Source organism: Hypomesus transpacificus, chromosome 13 (genome assembly GCF_021917145.1).
Source record: "Hypomesus transpacificus isolate Combined female chromosome 13, fHypTra1, whole genome shotgun sequence".
NCBI lineage: Eukaryota > Metazoa > Chordata > Actinopteri > Osmeriformes > Osmeridae > Hypomesus > Hypomesus transpacificus.
The window spans coordinates 12,916,652-12,933,241 of record NC_061072.1 but is presented as its reverse complement, the minus strand read 5'-3'; the positions used below and the strand labels follow the sequence as shown (position 1 = coordinate 12,933,241).

Below are 16,590 nucleotides of genomic sequence, written 5' to 3'. Positions count from 1 at the left end.
TTCACACACAAACAAATCCCTACACACAAACACAAGTACATCCATATACAAACCCCGACACACGCACAAATGTGTAACAGTTCGGAAATGGAGAACAGACTAAACTAGGAGACCTCTCCTTCCAGCACACACCCTTCCTCTATACCCCATGGCTCCCCTCATTTCCATAGCAACACTTCCAGAAACCATCAGACTTCATGGTTGCAGTGGGTCTCATTGTCTTCCACTGATTGCAGCTGCTACTGCTGTAGAATGTCACCACACTGTCCCACAATACAGCCCCCACACTGCACTTACATCCAAATTATACACCACAAAAAAACAACACACGCTGTCCACACACAATGTATTACAAAGCATGCACTGCAACACACCCTCTATACCAGTGTGGACAGAGAGTTGGGGACCAGATCAGGGTGATTTGGGTCCACGTGTGGGTCGGAATTCCCAAGTGCATGCTGGGTAAGTGTCAAGCGCATGGTGCAGTTTCACGCCTTAGAGACAGTAACTAAGGGGCTTGGGGGGGATCGATCTAGGATCAGACAACACAGGAGCATCACACACCAACTGACATGTCACATTCACATGAGGAATGTGAAAATACTTTCATTACCTTTTTCCTTTATCATATCTCTCCCTCTCTTTGTCTGTCTCTCTCTCCATGGCTCTCTCCTGCCTTTTCTCCCTCTATGTCCCTCCCTTGCTCGCTCTCCCCCCATGTCTCCTCTCCGTCTCTATGTCTCCTGTCTCATTCTCTCTCTATCAATCTCTCTCTCTCTCTTTATCTCTTGCTCTTCTTACTCAGAGTATTAAAGACAATGGGGTGTCTAGATTATTGTGGTTGGTACTGATTAAATGGCTAACAAAGTAACAAACTAACAAAGTTTGACACCAATAAAAACTGAAATAAAATAAATGTCTGTTAGCCCCCCACCTAATACCACAGTGAGTCACACACGCACGCACGCACACACACACACACACACACACACACACACACACACACACACACACACACACACACACACACACTGCCTGATCACTCTAAACGTCAAGCCCCACCTGTCCAAGGAATTAATAGACTAGTTACAATAATGGAAATAGTCACCATGGCGACAAAGGCCACAGAGCGTCAGGGGGCTAATGTGTCCTTGGTCAGTGCTGGCTGCAGGATGGAGGATTTCTCAAGGTTCACTGACACATCAGGGGGGGAGGGGGGGGAAGGGGGAGGGGGTGCAGCACAGCCAACAATGACAGACAGAGAAATGCTCAACTAAAGTCATTACACATTCTCCATCCTTGATGTAGTTATGTGTATGTGCCGCCCTCTCTAATCTAATGAGGGCTGTGGCTGGGGATGATGGGCAGAGTGAAGGTATGAAGACTGCTGGCTGAGTGGATGCTGGCTCATAGCTGGTCTGGCTGGCCGGGTGACTGACTGGTGGACTGACTGACTGGCTATATGGCTGGTAGGCTGACTGGCTGGCTGAATGCCTGGCTGGATGTATGGATGCATGGCTGGCTTTTACGGCTGGCTGTATGACTGACTGTTGTGCAAGGCTGTATGTATGGCTGGCTGTTATGGCTGGCTGTATATATGGCTGGCTGTTATGCAAGGCTGTATGTATGGCTGGCTGTTATGCAAGGCTGTATGTATGGCTGGCTGTTATGGCTGACTGAATGACAGAATGAGAGCAAGTTGAGCAACACTTACTTTTTTCTGGTGTCGTATCTGCCGGTGGTTCCAAGACTCTGCAGAGGAGATAGATAAGATCGATAGACAGAAAGAAAGAAAAGGAAAAGAGAGAAAGAGAGAGCAAGACAGAGACATAGACAGAGAATGATCATTATGTATGTGTGAGCACGTTCCAATGGAATGCATGACCAGCATCAATTCAAGGGAAGTTCTTGTCTCCATAAATGCCCTTGGTCCAGAGAGAACAGCCCTGGTCTGCCAGCAGCCTCCTCTAGTGGGACACCTGCCACCGGGATCTGTCAGTGGAAGTACTGTGTTCTGAGTTGGAGTTAGGAAATATGTTAGGGAACACTGTAGACAACAGAAAAGTTTCCCTGAGGACAGAGGGGAGGTGTGTTTCTGCTCTTGTGTGTGTCGGTATGTGTGTGTGTGTGTTTGATGTGGTGCTGTTTGATGTAGGGTTCTGCTCTTCTTTGCTCTGCTCCAATGTCTTATAGTCATTTCTGCTGATGTTCTTTATTCTATGGTGTTATTGAATAGTGTTCTACTTTGTTCTACTATCATTTGGAGCCAGCAGTGGGTCTATGATCTCTGTGAAGAAAGAAGCTGCTTCCTGCAGCTCCTTGATGAGACAATCACTCAACTAACTGGCAACAAACAGCAGCACTCTGTCCTGTCTCTGTGGACACACGCGCATGCACACACGCACGCACACACACAACACGCACGCACCCACAGACACATACACAAGCACACACACAGAATGTCTGGAGTTTACATCAGAGAACCAGTCGGCTAAAACTAGATACACATGATCCTTCTTACTTCCTTTCACCCATTTCTTGTCTGACTGGCGCAAAGGTCATTCTTGTAGTACATGTTCCATACAAGAAAGTTTTCCAGTGTTCATTTTAGTGTGATAGTGTCTATTATGATGTGTTTCAGTGTGTGTGTGTGTGTGTGTCGTTTTCAGTATGTAACAGCATGTGTGCATGTGTGTTTGTTTTAAGTGCGTATGTGCAACCCGTATATTGTGCAACAGGCATTCTAACAGGATCTGTCTGTTCACGAACACTGCATAGGAGAGACCAGAGCTCGCTCGCTCTCTCTCACTCGCTCTCACTCGCTCCATCAACCCATTCTTTTCCCTCCCTCCCTCCCTCTCCTCCTCTCTCAGGTACAGGTATTTAAACAGATGGCAGCTTCAGCAAACAGCTCCTGATGCTCTGACATCCATTTGTCAGCCTGTCACTCACACCGACACATTGAAAGAAAAAAAGCAAGTGGCCACCGAGTTATTTCGCGTGTCAATGTATTGTGCACCAAGGATATGCTGTATACGTGTACAGGGAGTGATGCGATACACATCTAAAGCCTCGGGTTCCAGACAAAACGACAGTCCACCGCGTTCTTATGAGGCGCGTAGATGTGAAGCAGACTGCTGATATTTGGAGAATGTCAACCTCACTGACTGCTCTTCACGGCCGTGCTCACCTCTGCCTGTCTGTCTGTTTCATCTCTGGGACGGGCAGGAGAGAGTGTGTGCGTTTGTGCGTTCGTTCGTTCATGTTCGTGTGCCAGCGTGTGGCGGAGTCTGTGCCTTTGTGAGCATGTGTCCTTTGGTCGGTGTGTGCGCCCCTGAGTGTGTGGGCCTGGGAGTGTTTGTGTGTGAGGGGAGCACATCTCTTCATTACTTGGTACCTGTTTGAGACAGTTCCCCAGGGGGTGACCCAAAGCCCTGAGGGAGGCTCTCTACCACAGAGAGACCACTGTTTGTCTTATATAAGAGCACACAGAACTGCAAACAGTTAACAGCTACTGATTACATGCAGGTACTTTTTATAAATCATCACACACACACACAGCGGCGGTTTGACGGAAGAGATGAACGGCCGCAAACCAGCGCTCCGGGTATCTGAACTAAAATAACCTCCCTCCTTCTCTCTTCCACACAAACACACACACTCACACACAGGTCCATGCAGTCCGTGAGTGATCAGGCCTATCCCAGACAGCCCCAGCCCTCCCTCCTCTACTTCTCACTTCACCTCGCTAATTTGAACAAGGCTTTATTTTGATATTTGTCAGTGGCTGAACTGTAGCGGCTTGTTAGGCCTCTCCCAGGGCTAATTAGGTCAGCAATGCTGGCATTCATGGCCCAGCAAGGAGCCTGGAGACAGGGGAGGTAGAGCTGGCCCTCCTGCCAGCCAGACCCTGGCACCTCCATAACCTGTGGCTGGACGGCTGGGGCCGGGCTAGGGCAGGGCTAGGGACAGAAGGCTGTGGAAGGGATGGGCTGGACTAGGCTGGACAGGACTTGGGCTCTGGGACTGGAGACTGGGCTGGACTATGGTGTTCTGGGTTAGGAGATGGGGTTTGACACTGGCAGCTGGAGCTAGGCTAGGGTGGCTGGGCAGGGCTGGGACTGTCGTCAGTTATATGACTCGGGAGAGTAACGGGGCTGGGGGCTGGAGGCTAGGGTCTGGAGTTAGGTGTAAAGTTTGGAGGCTGGAGCAGAGGCTGGGGCAGAGATTGGGCAGAGGCCAGGGGCCCTCATTTCAGTACTTATCAATAGATGTTGTGTGAGACGCTAGTTAAGTGCGCGTGCAACAAGTCATATCTCACATGGAGAGGAGGCCGAGTCAGGCAGTGGGACGGCAGCCATCCTTTCTGGCCTGTGTTGTTTTTAGGGATTAGTCCTAATAAGATGGCAGCTTGAATTGATGTCTCTCATATTTCACTCATGGGGGCCCGGAGCAGCTTAACACACTGGAGGCTAGCTGGCCCACACCAGACGGGTGGGAACACACTGCCTAGCACACACTCAGTCTGCGCTGTGCACACCCACCCACGCACACACACACACACACACACACAGTAATATTGTATTGGCAGGCTTGGTTTGTGGAGTTCTGGGTAATCAGAGCAGCCAGATGAGGCACATAATAAAGAAGAGAGGCAGAGAGATGTAGGGATATTCAAGAGTCTTAGCTCCTAGTAGGAATCATTATCCAACTGCTAATGAGCTTCATGTGCTAAAAGGTACAAAAGATACTGTGGAGCGCGCGAGAGAGAGGGGGAGAGAGAGGGGGAGAGAGGCTGAGCAGAGTGACAGTCTCTAAATGAACAGCTTCAGTGTACGTCTCCTTGGGGAGGAAAGGAGCATCCAAGCTGCCAGAAGTGTCTGTCTGTCTCCTGCCACCACTCAAGCTTGCCCCCTGTTGGTGCTTCGAGGGAACTGCTCCCCTCAATGAGCTCGGCTACAGGCAAAAAGAAAGAGATGTTGCTCACATGGATGCTCACAAAGTGTGTGTGGGGCCTGAGCAGCAGACTGGCTCACAGCGGGTCTGGGTTGCTGATGGCTGTGGCTGACATCAAGGAATTCTGCCAGAGACGAGAGGAATGGGAGGAAGAAAAGAAAAGTTTTGAAGAGGAGAGGAAAATAGATTGCATCTCTCTCTACATCTCTCGAAAAAGGAAAGGAGACCGAGGGAAGCGAGAGAGAGAGAGAGAGAGAGAGAGAGAGAGAGAGAGAGAGACAGAGAGAGACAGAGAGAGACAGAGGGAGACAGAGAGAGAGAGAGAGAGAGAGACAGAGAGAGAGAGAGAGAGAGAGAGAGACAGAGAGAGAGAGAGAGAGAGAGAGAGAGAGAGAGAGAGAGAGAGAGAGAGAGAGAGAGAGAGAGAGAGAGAGAGAGAGAGAGACATATAAAGATGCGGGGGGATGCTGCCGGGAAGAGAGAGACAGATAACAGTGTGAGAATGATGCGTCGAGGGAGACAGAGACATCAAGCGATGGAGAGAGAGAAGGCTGCATAATGCAGCAGGGCTCCTGACAGTCATCGTCCTCCGCCAGCCTGCCACCTGTCGCTCTCTCTCTCTCTCCCTCCTGGCCATACCAAACTTTCCACAAAAACAAGGACGGCCCCTCCGCCTGTCTTTTACGGTCCTGAGGGTGAACGCCCCGGTGGCTTTTCCATCGGCAGACGAGGCGTAGCGACGGCCTCCGAGAAAAATACTGGAATATCTCTGTCACCCCGGGCTGGCTGGCCCTCTCTCACTTCTCTCTCTCTCTCTCTCTCTCTCTCTCTCTCTCTCTCTCTCTCTCTCTCTCTCTCTCTCCCTCTCTCTATCTTTCTCTATCTCTCAGTTCTCTCTCTCCCAGCTGGGGCAGAGGCTCTGCCTTCACCATCTGTCTCCCTCCATCTTTTCCTGGCTCCAGCTCTCTCTGTCTCCCTATATATCCATCACCCTCTTTCCACCTCTATCTCTCCATCTCCATTTCTCACTCTATCTCTCTTTTCACTTTTCCTCCCTTCACCTTTCTTGTTCTCTTTCTCGCTCCCTCCAGCTCTTATTCTGTACCTTTCTATTTCTCCCACTCAATACATCACTCATTCCGGACTAACCTCGTCAGCTGAAGTGAGAATCCACAAACGCAATGACCACACACACAAACTCACCCACACAGCCATACACACACACATACAAACTCACGGACTTGTCATGTCCTTCCACCTTCTAACCTGTTTATTGGAGGGGCCTGAATCCAGGCCTTTTTCCCCCCATGTCTGTGAAGCAGGAAGGAAACAGAGAGTTCCTCCACCTGACTCCTCTCCACCTATCAGCTCTGACAGCTCACAGTCGTGTCTGATTCTGACTGAACAGTGCACACTGCTCTGTGCAGACTGACGTCAAACTATTCACGAACTAGCCTTGAGCCCTTTCAGCTCCCATCTCGAGAAGTTCTCAGTACTAGTTTGGGGAGGTACGTTGAGGTGATGGTGGGACAATGCTATGCATCTCTCTCTCTCTCTCTCTCTCTCTCTCTCTCTCTCTCTCTCTCTCTCTCTCTCTCTTTGTCTATCTGTCCCTCTCTTTTCATCTAGCTTTCTCTAATGCCATGCATCCCTCTCTCTCCCTCTCCCACCCTCTCCCCCTCTCCCCCTCCCTCTCATTCTCTGGCCTGTGTGGGCTGGCCATTCAGCAGCATTTGACTCAGAAAAACAGTCCCACCGGACTCCACATCTGTTATGTAAAAGTGCTCATCAACCAGTACCCAGAGCTCAGACACTGTCTGACAGGACTGCTGCACAGAAACAGCACCCACGCAAAGGGACGGGCACGCAGGTACACACACACACACGCATACACACACACGCACACACACACACGCAGATACACACACGCAGATACACACACACACGCAGATACACACACGCACACACACACACGCAGATACACACACGCAGATACACACACACACGCAGATACACACACGCACACACACACACGCAGATACACACACGCAGATACACACACACACACACACGCAGATACACACACGCACACCCAAACGCATGCAATCACACACACACACACTCGCACAAGGTTTCAGTGGAGTGTGTACTATACTCACATGGATGTTCCGGAGTTTCTTCTTGCCTCTGTCCAGGCGGCTGTGTCTCTGATCTCTGACCGCCGGCTGCAGTAAACGGTCGTCAACGGATACCGTCTTCCTCAAGGACGCGCACCATTCCCCTCCTGCCCCCGCCGTGTCCCGCAGGGGGGGGCTGCTTCCCCCCACGCCATGGTTGGAGGAGGGGCTAGGCATGCGCTTAGAGGCGGAGTTAGAGCGCTCAAAGTCGCGGCGGACTGAACCTGAACAGGAGGAACCAGAGATGCACTGCCGTCAACTGACACCACACACACACACATGCACGCACACACACATACACACAAACTCATGCATGCATGCACGCGCACAAACATTTATACACACAATGTTGTAAACTAATACCAACACACACACCACCGTAAAATGACACCGTATGCACGCTCACACACACACGCCACAGTCAGCCTACACCACACACACAAACACAGTAGACAGAGAGACCTGATGCTGGCTTGGTTAGCAGCGTGTGGTGGCAGGAGGGAGCAGAGTACATGGCTAGCAGCACATGAGCAGCCAGACAGAGAGGCCTGGCAGCTGTCCTAAGGGACAGGCTACATGGCTACCTCGCTGATTTAAAAGGCTCATTTTGCCCTGTGAAACTCCAGTAAGGACTAATTAAGTCAGTGCTCAATTCAAAGACGCACGCCTAAACATACAGCAGATACACACACACACACACACACACACACTAGATGCTCCTCCCTCCTACCCACTCCTTCATGACTGGAAGATTTTGCCTGGTTCCTGTGTTGTGTGTGTGTGGGTGCGTGTGTGTGTGTGTGTGTACATGCGTAGGAGCTTAAATGCTGGTGTGTGTGTGGGTGGTCTTATTTAGTAAACCAAGAAAGAAGGTTTAGGGTTAGGGTCAGAATTGGTGTTAGGGTTAGAATGACAGGAAGTGTTAAGGATTGGGTTAGGGGTAACACAGTATTGAATGGGAGGGAAATTGTTGGTCCTCACTAGGACAGTAAAACCAACCTGTGTGTATTTGTGTGTGTGTGTGTGTGTGTGCATGCGCGTGTACGAGCATATATCATGTTTCTCCCCCAGGTGAGTTCAACACAAGAGTATTGTTACAGTGTTGGCAGGATGCTTTACTCTACTCCATAAAAAATACATGAGGAGAAGGCAGCTGGACTGGCATATCACCAACACTCTCTAGCCCTGGGCTGGACCTGGACTCACTAACGCTCTCTAGCCCTGGGCTGGACCTGGACTCACTAACGCTCTCTAGCTCTGGGCTGGACCTGGACTCACTAACGCTCTCTAGCCCTGGACTGGACCTGGACTCACTAACGCTCTCTAGCCCTGGGCTGGACCTGGACTCACTAACGCTCTCTAGCCCTGGGCTGGACCTGGACTAACCAACACTCTCTAGCCCTGGGCTGGACCTGGACTCACTAACAAACGCCTGGTACCTAAGGAGCAGCTGCTCTGTTGAACATATATCCATCAGGTGATGCCATTAAGAGCACATGTGTATGTAACCTATCAGTACTGGGGTGGTCCTTATCATCAGCTGTACTGTCATACGAGAGAGAAGATGCTGAGAGGAGAAGTCATACAGATAATGTTCCTCTCCGTGGAGAACCAGCTTCATAGAAGGTGAGGGAACAAATCTTTGGTCCAGTGGATATCTTTAGTTATATCAAATCCCTGGGGTGGTGGATATCTTTATTAGATCTCTGGTGGATATTACTCCATTCTGATCTGTCCATCTCAGCCAGGAGCCCATGACAACAGTCACTGAACATGGGTACCATGACAACAAAGGGCACTACCCTCCCACACATGTCACAGAGTGACATCATCTACCTTTGGTTCTCTTCAGACAGCTACGGGTTAACTTCTTTGGTAACACATCATTAAGGTGACCAAATCCCATGTGACTGACAGGCATCAGGAGGTGAAGAGGCAAGGCTTAAGGTTTGTTTGGTGTTGGTTGGCTTGTGTCACTAGGCTGGCTTGCATCGTGTTACTGGATTACTCAGTCCAGAAACCAAGCTGCCAACATGGCAGACTAGAATTCCTAAGCCGATGTCTTCATCTATGGTTCTGCAACAGCAAACCAGTACCAGGAGGTCTGGTGTACTGGAGAAAGCAGATTGTTTGAGGTCTGTTCTGTCTTTGCTTTGTTCAAAACATAATACACAAACAGCTCCCAGAAGACCTCAGTCCAAATCTAAAACAATAAAACAAAACCCCGCTATGGCAACGGTTTCCATGGCAACCGTTGCGGTGCCGGGGATGACACAACTGGGGGTCTTTCAAGAGAAAGGGATGTGACGGAAAGAGAGGAAAGAAGAGAGGAGAGCAAACAGTGAGAAGAGAACATATGGGGGAGGGGGGGTGGGGGGGTAGGGAGGAGAGGACCCTCCGTTTACCCTCCATACCCTCCTTTTCTCTCCGCTCATCTTCTGCCCCCCTTGTCCTCGGCTAGTCTGTCCTCTCCTCCCATTAATTTACTCGCATCTCCAGGTATTCACTAGTATGACTAGTTAGACTGCAGGGCTTTTAACACAAGCACACGTGGTACACTTGCAATGAAAGCAAACACACACACGCTCTCATGAACATGGAGACAATATAGTACAAATAACACAGACACAAATCTAAACACAGAAATGATCACCCACAAACAAACACACACAGGGGTGAGCTGACTAGAGACGTGTCTCTTTCTGGTGCCTGTTAGTGTCCTGAACACCCTGCATTACATCACCATCTAGTGGAGAAATAGGTGATTTACAAACAGAGGAGAGAAGGGAAGAGGTGAGGTCAGGTGAGGAAAGGAGAGGGCTGGGGATAGGAGAGGAGAGGAGAGGAAAGGACTCTATTTCACAGGAAGAGCTCATTATCATTCTCCAGCAGGGTGGATCTGAGAGACACTAACTTACACAGGAAACACAGAGTTTCAATAGCATAAACACTGTGTGTGTGTGTGTGTGTGTGTGTGTGTGTGTGTGTGTGTGTGTGTGTGTGTGTGTGTGTGTGTGTGTGTGTGTGTGTGTGTGTGTGAGTGTGTGTGTGCACGTGCATGCATGCACAATGAACACAGATCTTACATAGATGAAATTCCTCTCTAAGGAGTAAAAGGACAGACAGGGCTAGAAACAAAGAAAAGTAACAGCAGAGAAAGGTAGGATGAGAGGGAGGGAGGGTCAGAGAGATGTGGAAGGACAGACAGAGATGGGGGCAGGGCTGTGGGGCTCTGAGGCTGAGGGGCTGTGAGGCTGTGGGGCTCTGAGGCTGAGGGGCTGTGAGGCTGTGGGGCTGACGGGCTGTGGGGCTGTGAGGCTGAGGGGCTGTGAGGCTGTGTTGAGGTTACCTGCAGCGTTCCAGTGCAGCCCTCCTGGGCTGGCTGCCAATCGTCTGCGCTTCCTCACGTTGACCCTGCCCTGGGAGGCGGAGTCTCCCAATGAGGTCAGGTTTGTCATGTGACAGGGTGTAGAGGACAGGATGGGGGCGAGCGGTGTGGCCAGGAACGGAGTCTCCCTCCCCAGAGCAGGGGTCAGGAACAGGGCTTCCTTCTCTGGAGGTCTGGAGACACAGAGAGATACAATCAGTACTTGGGGTGCACTTGATTGCCAAGAGAAATTGAACTATATTAAAATGTCAATGTCAAAGCTGCAGATGCAGGATGAGTCAGGATGTGAAGATGCAACATGGCATGTCGTCAGTCATGCTAGAGGAGAAGAAAGGAGAGTTGAGCAAGGAGAGGAGAGGGATTACTCCAAGTGACTTGTCATCAGAAGGAAGCCATTAAACAGATAAGGAGAGGAGAGGACAGGGATAAATCACTTTATGACTGAAGGACATGAAACAGCTCTGACTCTCATCTCATCTAACGTTTGAGGCTGTTGCTGTCATTATCAGAATGGACTTCAAAGGAAACAGACTGGAATACACACACACACACACACACACACACAAACTGAACGTGCAAACACACTCACTCACCCACACACACATACACACAGACACACAAGTACAGTGTATCAGCAGTATGAGTTAAAATATTCATGATAAGTCTCACAGACGGAAAATCCACCAGATAAAAAAGGCCCTGGCAATACAGATGCGTGTTGGCTACTAACAGTTATACCAAATTCAATATATTCTTCAAATATATAGAAATCCAATCCCAAAAATACACATACTTTGGTATGCTGGACTGCTGGATTGTGAACAGTCATAGACTTTCAGTTTGACTTCCTCAGATTAGAAATTGATATGAAAGTAAGGATTATTGTGCAGCTTATCACAGCTATAACAGGTTATAACAGTACACAGGCCCAGTGGTACTAGTGGACGACACTATAGGTGGATAAGCAGGTTATACCTGTTTAGGACAGAATACAACAGGCTTGATTCAATAGTCAGCTCAATTGTGAGGTCCTCAGGTTACTGAGGAGAAGCAAACCTGAAGGTACCTGGAGGTAACGTTGTAGCTTCGGCTCCTCCACGATCCCCGGCTCTGATCTCCCCTCCGCCTTCTCCGCCTCACAAAAAACTCCAGCAACTCTTCCCAACTCAACATGCCTGCTTCTCCCTGCCAGCAGTACCTCAACGCAGAGGGTTCCCACCAGCGCACCAGCGCTCGCTACCCAACGTGAGTGCTTCACACGGCCTAGCTTTCCCTAACATCCCCCTCAAACCACCACTACATGGGGACACCATTACACCTCAACGCGAAAACTCCCACCAAGGACGACCTTGTTTTCCATCGCTCAACGTCTCCACACCTCACCCGCGACTCATCCCCAGTCGTCAACGCTACCAAGCCTGCCCACCTTGGTCCATCCTCCGACCAGCCTCCCTGCCCTAGCGCACTAACACTCCTGAAATCAAACGCACGCCAACGCAGCTCGCTACCTAACGTCTCACACGCCTAGGCCTGCTTCTGTCTCCCTGGGTCTCCGCTATGAGTGGACACACGCCACCATGTCTGTTTCTCTGTCTTTCAATCTAGACGTTCAGAGATGACGAGGGGTCCTGAACGATGGCCGCCATCAACTGCAAGCAAGCTTGTCTACTGGCACTGGTACCTCTCTGGCAGAGTGGTGAGGAAGAGGTGTGCATGTGTGTGTGTGTGTGTGTGTGTGTGTGTGTGTGTGTGTGTGTGTGTGTGTGTGTGTGTGTGTGTGTGTGAGTGTGTGCTGCTCTGAGTTCCCAGGCTCCACAGTCTCTCAAGGCTAGGCAGGCAACATAATCACACATTATGGCACTGAGGTCCCCAGTCACAGGCAATGGCCCTCTCAAGTGTTCAATGCCCAAAAGGGGTATTAACTTACCTTCCCCTGTGTATGTGTGTGTGTGTGTGTGTGTGTGTGTGTGTGTGTGTGTGTGTGTGTGTGTGTGTGTGTGTGCGTGCGTGTGTGTGTGTGTGTGTATGTGTATGTGTGTGTGTGTGTGTGTGTGTGTGTGTGTGTGTGTGTGTGTGTGTGTGTGTGTGTGCCACTGAGAGAATGTGTGTAAGAGAAACACAAAAGCTGAATGGGGAGAATTAAGATCAAGAGTCAAGTGGCTCTGGTGTGTGTGACAGATATCAATCACTAGGGTGCTGTAGGAGATTGGCAGTCCTGCTAGCTACACAGACCTAGGCAGCTCTGAAAGGAGCAGACTGCACTTCCAGGAAAGCCAATGGACTTAATGTGTGTTTTCAGGGTTAGGGTTAAACCATGACTACATTACCCCAGGTTTGGGGTTAGGGTTAGACTATGATTAGGTTACAGCAGGTTTTGAAGTTAGGGTAAGACCATGACTAGGTTACTTACAGCTGGGGTTAGGGTTAGACCATGACTGGGTTAATCTAGGGCTGGAGTCTGGGTTAGACCAGGATATTCAGTTTATTTCCTGAGCAGTACAACATGTCCTTGTTTTCTTTGGCTCCCTTCAGACTCAGTTTATCAATCTGTATACACCTGCCACCTCTGTCTTATAAATACAAGGCGACCCACTATCCTCTTTCCTAAGAACAAGAACTCCCGGAGTTTAGACCCGCCCCTTCCCCTAAACCATACAGGACTTGCAGCTCTAAATACAGCGCTCCTATCACCCCTTGTGGCCTAAAAAGTGAGCGTGTATAGTGTCTGTTCTGTTACCAGGCCTATGTTGATAGAGTAGATACTACTGTGGTTACCTACCTTTGTGTTTGTGCATCTGTCTCTGCAGTCTCGCAGCCTGTGGAGAGGCAGGGGGCAGGAGCAGGGGAGGTGCAGACGGAGGTGGTGGTGGATGAGGAGCAGGAGGAGGAGCAGGAGGAGGAGGAGGAGGAGGAGTGCGTGGACTCCAGTACTCGGGGCAGTAGGGTGGACGGCATGCACAGCCATGTTTCCAAGTCGGAGAACTTGGAGTAGCTCAGCATCTCCAGCACACTGTAGGACAACAAACAGGGTCCACTATATCAACACTATAGGACAAAACAAAGACAACATATTCACTATGTAAACACTGTAGGCAACAAACAGGATCCACTATGTAAACACTGTAGGACAACACTGTTAACTACGACTGGCCTCTAATCTCTCTTTATACCATGGTCTGGGTGAATGCTCAATTCTGATTGGCTGCAGGGGTGTACATTATAGGGTGATAACGGACACCTGTTATCACCCTAACATGTTATACAGGAACAAACACCCACACTCTAGAGTAATACAAAAAGGAGAGAGCCATTACACTCCTGTTGTCTAGTAGGCCTAAGGTGCTCACCTGTCCTCACCCACCCCTGGTATCTCATCCTTTTCCTCGGCTGTGTGGAACACACATGAAGTCCTGGTCTCTCGCGGCAACAGGACACACCGCTTCTCAGAGTCCACAGACATCTTCAGCCATAGCTGGAACACACACACAGGCACACATACAGCGTGATGTCAGAAGCCCCCACTGGAGCAGATCCTAATCCCTCCACATGGCCAGTGTTGTGAAGAAGCTTCTCTAAAGGGCTACCCACTGGCAAATATGCCAATTTAGAAGGCTATAAGCATAACCCCAAACAGAAGGATGTTATTATGGTAGGTAAGTTCCTTCTTCATCTGCGAGTGGAAATTTTAGGAGGAGTTGAAATAGACACCAGATGGACTTGTTAGCACACGCTCCTATAGCATATTTTGTATCCAACGATACCCTGCCGGCTTCCATCATCTTCCTCCTTGTAAATGGTGACTATTTTTTAAGATTCTTCTTTCTCACTTTCTCACAGCAAAGACTAACGAGCTAACCACCGACAAAGCTGCAGGGAGGAGTGTGAAAGTGCGATTCATTTTAATGTTGCAGCTTCAACATTTGACTCAAACTTTTAACTGCGGGATATTCAAAAAATAATAATTACAATGTAGCCTACAAAATACAATATGGTTTTAGTGACGTTACCGTGTTTGTGTCTTGCCCCTTGAAATCTCAGCTTTTCGAAACAAAATCGCAGTGCATTCCTACCCGCTTCCCTATTACGTGTCTTTGTCCCGACAGCCCGGCTGCCTAGCAATGCAATACATCCTAAATACAGTGGAGCCGGATGCAGTTCATATTACAGTTGGGGAAAACTTGAAAGTTAGGAGAACTTACCACGCACACGCCCAGATCCACATCAGCTAAAGGTCGGACCTCACTAGTCTCACTCATCAGTTATTAGATTTCAAGTGAAGATGAGCCGGACACCGGTCGAGGGGAGAAAGTGTGGAGAAAGTGTCCACGGGTCAGTTTTCTGGGAGGTCTAAAACCTGCTGTTAGGATAAAGAAGTCTATATTTGTCCTTGGATTGGCTTCTGCGCACAATATGCGTAGCCCTTCAACATCAGTTCAAAGGAACCATTTTGGGAACAGATAACTACGGACAGGAAATATTTATCTCGTTAAAGGCTATCCGCCCAAATCACGCCCAATTACGTGACGGCAATTACATTTGTGTATTAGGGATAAACAGTCCATCCCTTGGACTGATGCTTGACGTGACGTTCTTCTGTAGACCTACTCAAGGGAGCTCTTGGAATACTCAAACACATGGCTATGACTAGGACCTGGTGGTGTTGTAGGATACTGTGATTACAGTTAAGAAGATAAAGAAGATAGGGAAATATGATTGGCCAAATGACACTGAGGCTATTTGAACATCTAATTTTCAATCGGTTTTCTCTTCTCCTTTATTGTTGTCAAAAATAACAGTTGTCAATCGCTTACCGAGATCGATTTATTTGGGGCTTCCTCTTTTAATCTGTATTCACCCACGTAGCCTTGTGTATCATAATCTGACCCAGACAAATACAATACACAGTCTACTATCCATATTGTGCAGACTAACCCAGATCTTAGCTGGGGTGACCAACTTCACATGATCTCTGGGCTGTGCGTGAGAAAATCTGCAGTTGGATTATCAAAACAGCAATCATCCAATCAGATTAATTTCAGAGATTAACTGACCTCAGACTAGAGGGTCAAAATGTGAGCCTATTTGTGGAATCAACACTGTATGACGATATGCTGTTGTTCCATGGACCACATCCAAATGTCATACAACTTGTTATGTAACTAATAGTAGAGCACTGAAATTTCATCACCTCATGTTTTATGTAAATTACCACATATTCAGAACCAATGAAATGTGGTTGTGTTAATGCCACCTTGGTATGGTCCTCTCTCTATATCTCTCTCCCTCTCTCCCTCTCTTCCTCTCTCTCTCTCTTTCTCTCTCTTTCTCTCTCTCTTAGTCTTTCTCCGACTTCATGTAGTTTGAAACTTGCACCACCAGAGTGCGCCACTGTCCCATTGTTGCATGTCACAGTACCACTGTTATGAGAGCCAGCCCTATTTGGCTTCATGGACCTGCCGTTATGTAGAGCAGTGATAACCTTTCCAGAGAAAATGAACTGGTTTTGTTATATTTTCTGTCATTGTTCACAGATAAGATGTTTATGAGAGATATGAGTTATAATATTCAATGTGTCCTGTTGCATATTGATTAATGTGGGGGGCAAGCAGTGAAAATCATATACGTTTCCAGTGCAATGTCTCCTTAGCTCTCACTCTAGTATCTGAAGTTAAAAACAGGACCTGTCTGTCTCTGTGAGGCTGTGGGAGATCTAGGACCTGTCTGTCTCTGTGAGACTGTGGGAGATCTAGGACCTGTCTGTCTCTGTGAAGCTGTGTGAGATATGGACAGGACCTGTCTGTCTCTGTGAAGCTGTGGGAGATCTGGACAGGACCTGTCTGTCTCTGTGAGGCTGTGGGAGATACAGACAGGACCTGTCTGTCTCTGTGAGGCTGTGGGAGATCTGGACAGGACCTGTCTGTCTCTGTGAGGCTATGGGAGATCTGGACAGGACCTGTCTGTCTCAGTGAAGCTGTGTGAGATACAGACAGGGCCTGTCTGTCTCTGTGAGGCTGTGGGAGATACAGACAGGACCTGTCTGTCTCTGTGAGGCTGTGGGAGATCTAGGAC

At 49.0% G+C, this 16,590-nt stretch overlaps 1 protein-coding gene across 2 annotated transcripts; it reads right to left on the bottom strand.

Moving 5' to 3' along the window:
* Positions 1-727: 727 nt before the first annotated feature.
* Positions 728-15,005, bottom strand: ankfn1 (ankyrin repeat and fibronectin type III domain containing 1). 2 transcript variants are annotated; one of them, XM_047032929.1, is made up of 6 exons: positions 14,721-15,005; positions 13,869-13,993; positions 13,301-13,531; positions 10,483-10,694; positions 7,116-7,357; positions 728-1,752 (listed from the first exon to the last, which is right to left on the bottom strand). In XM_047032929.1, the coding sequence occupies exons 1-6, from the start codon at positions 14,775-14,777 to the stop codon at positions 1,711-1,713; spliced, it is 909 nt and encodes a 302-aa protein (XP_046888885.1). In that variant the 5' UTR covers positions 14,778-15,005; the 3' UTR covers positions 728-1,710. The 2 variants fall into 2 exon arrangements, with proteins under 2 accessions (XP_046888885.1, XP_046888886.1); XM_047032930.1 differs by lacking the exon at positions 14,721-15,005 and adding an exon at positions 14,529-14,662.
* Between the last annotated feature and the right edge of the window lie 1,585 nt (positions 15,006-16,590).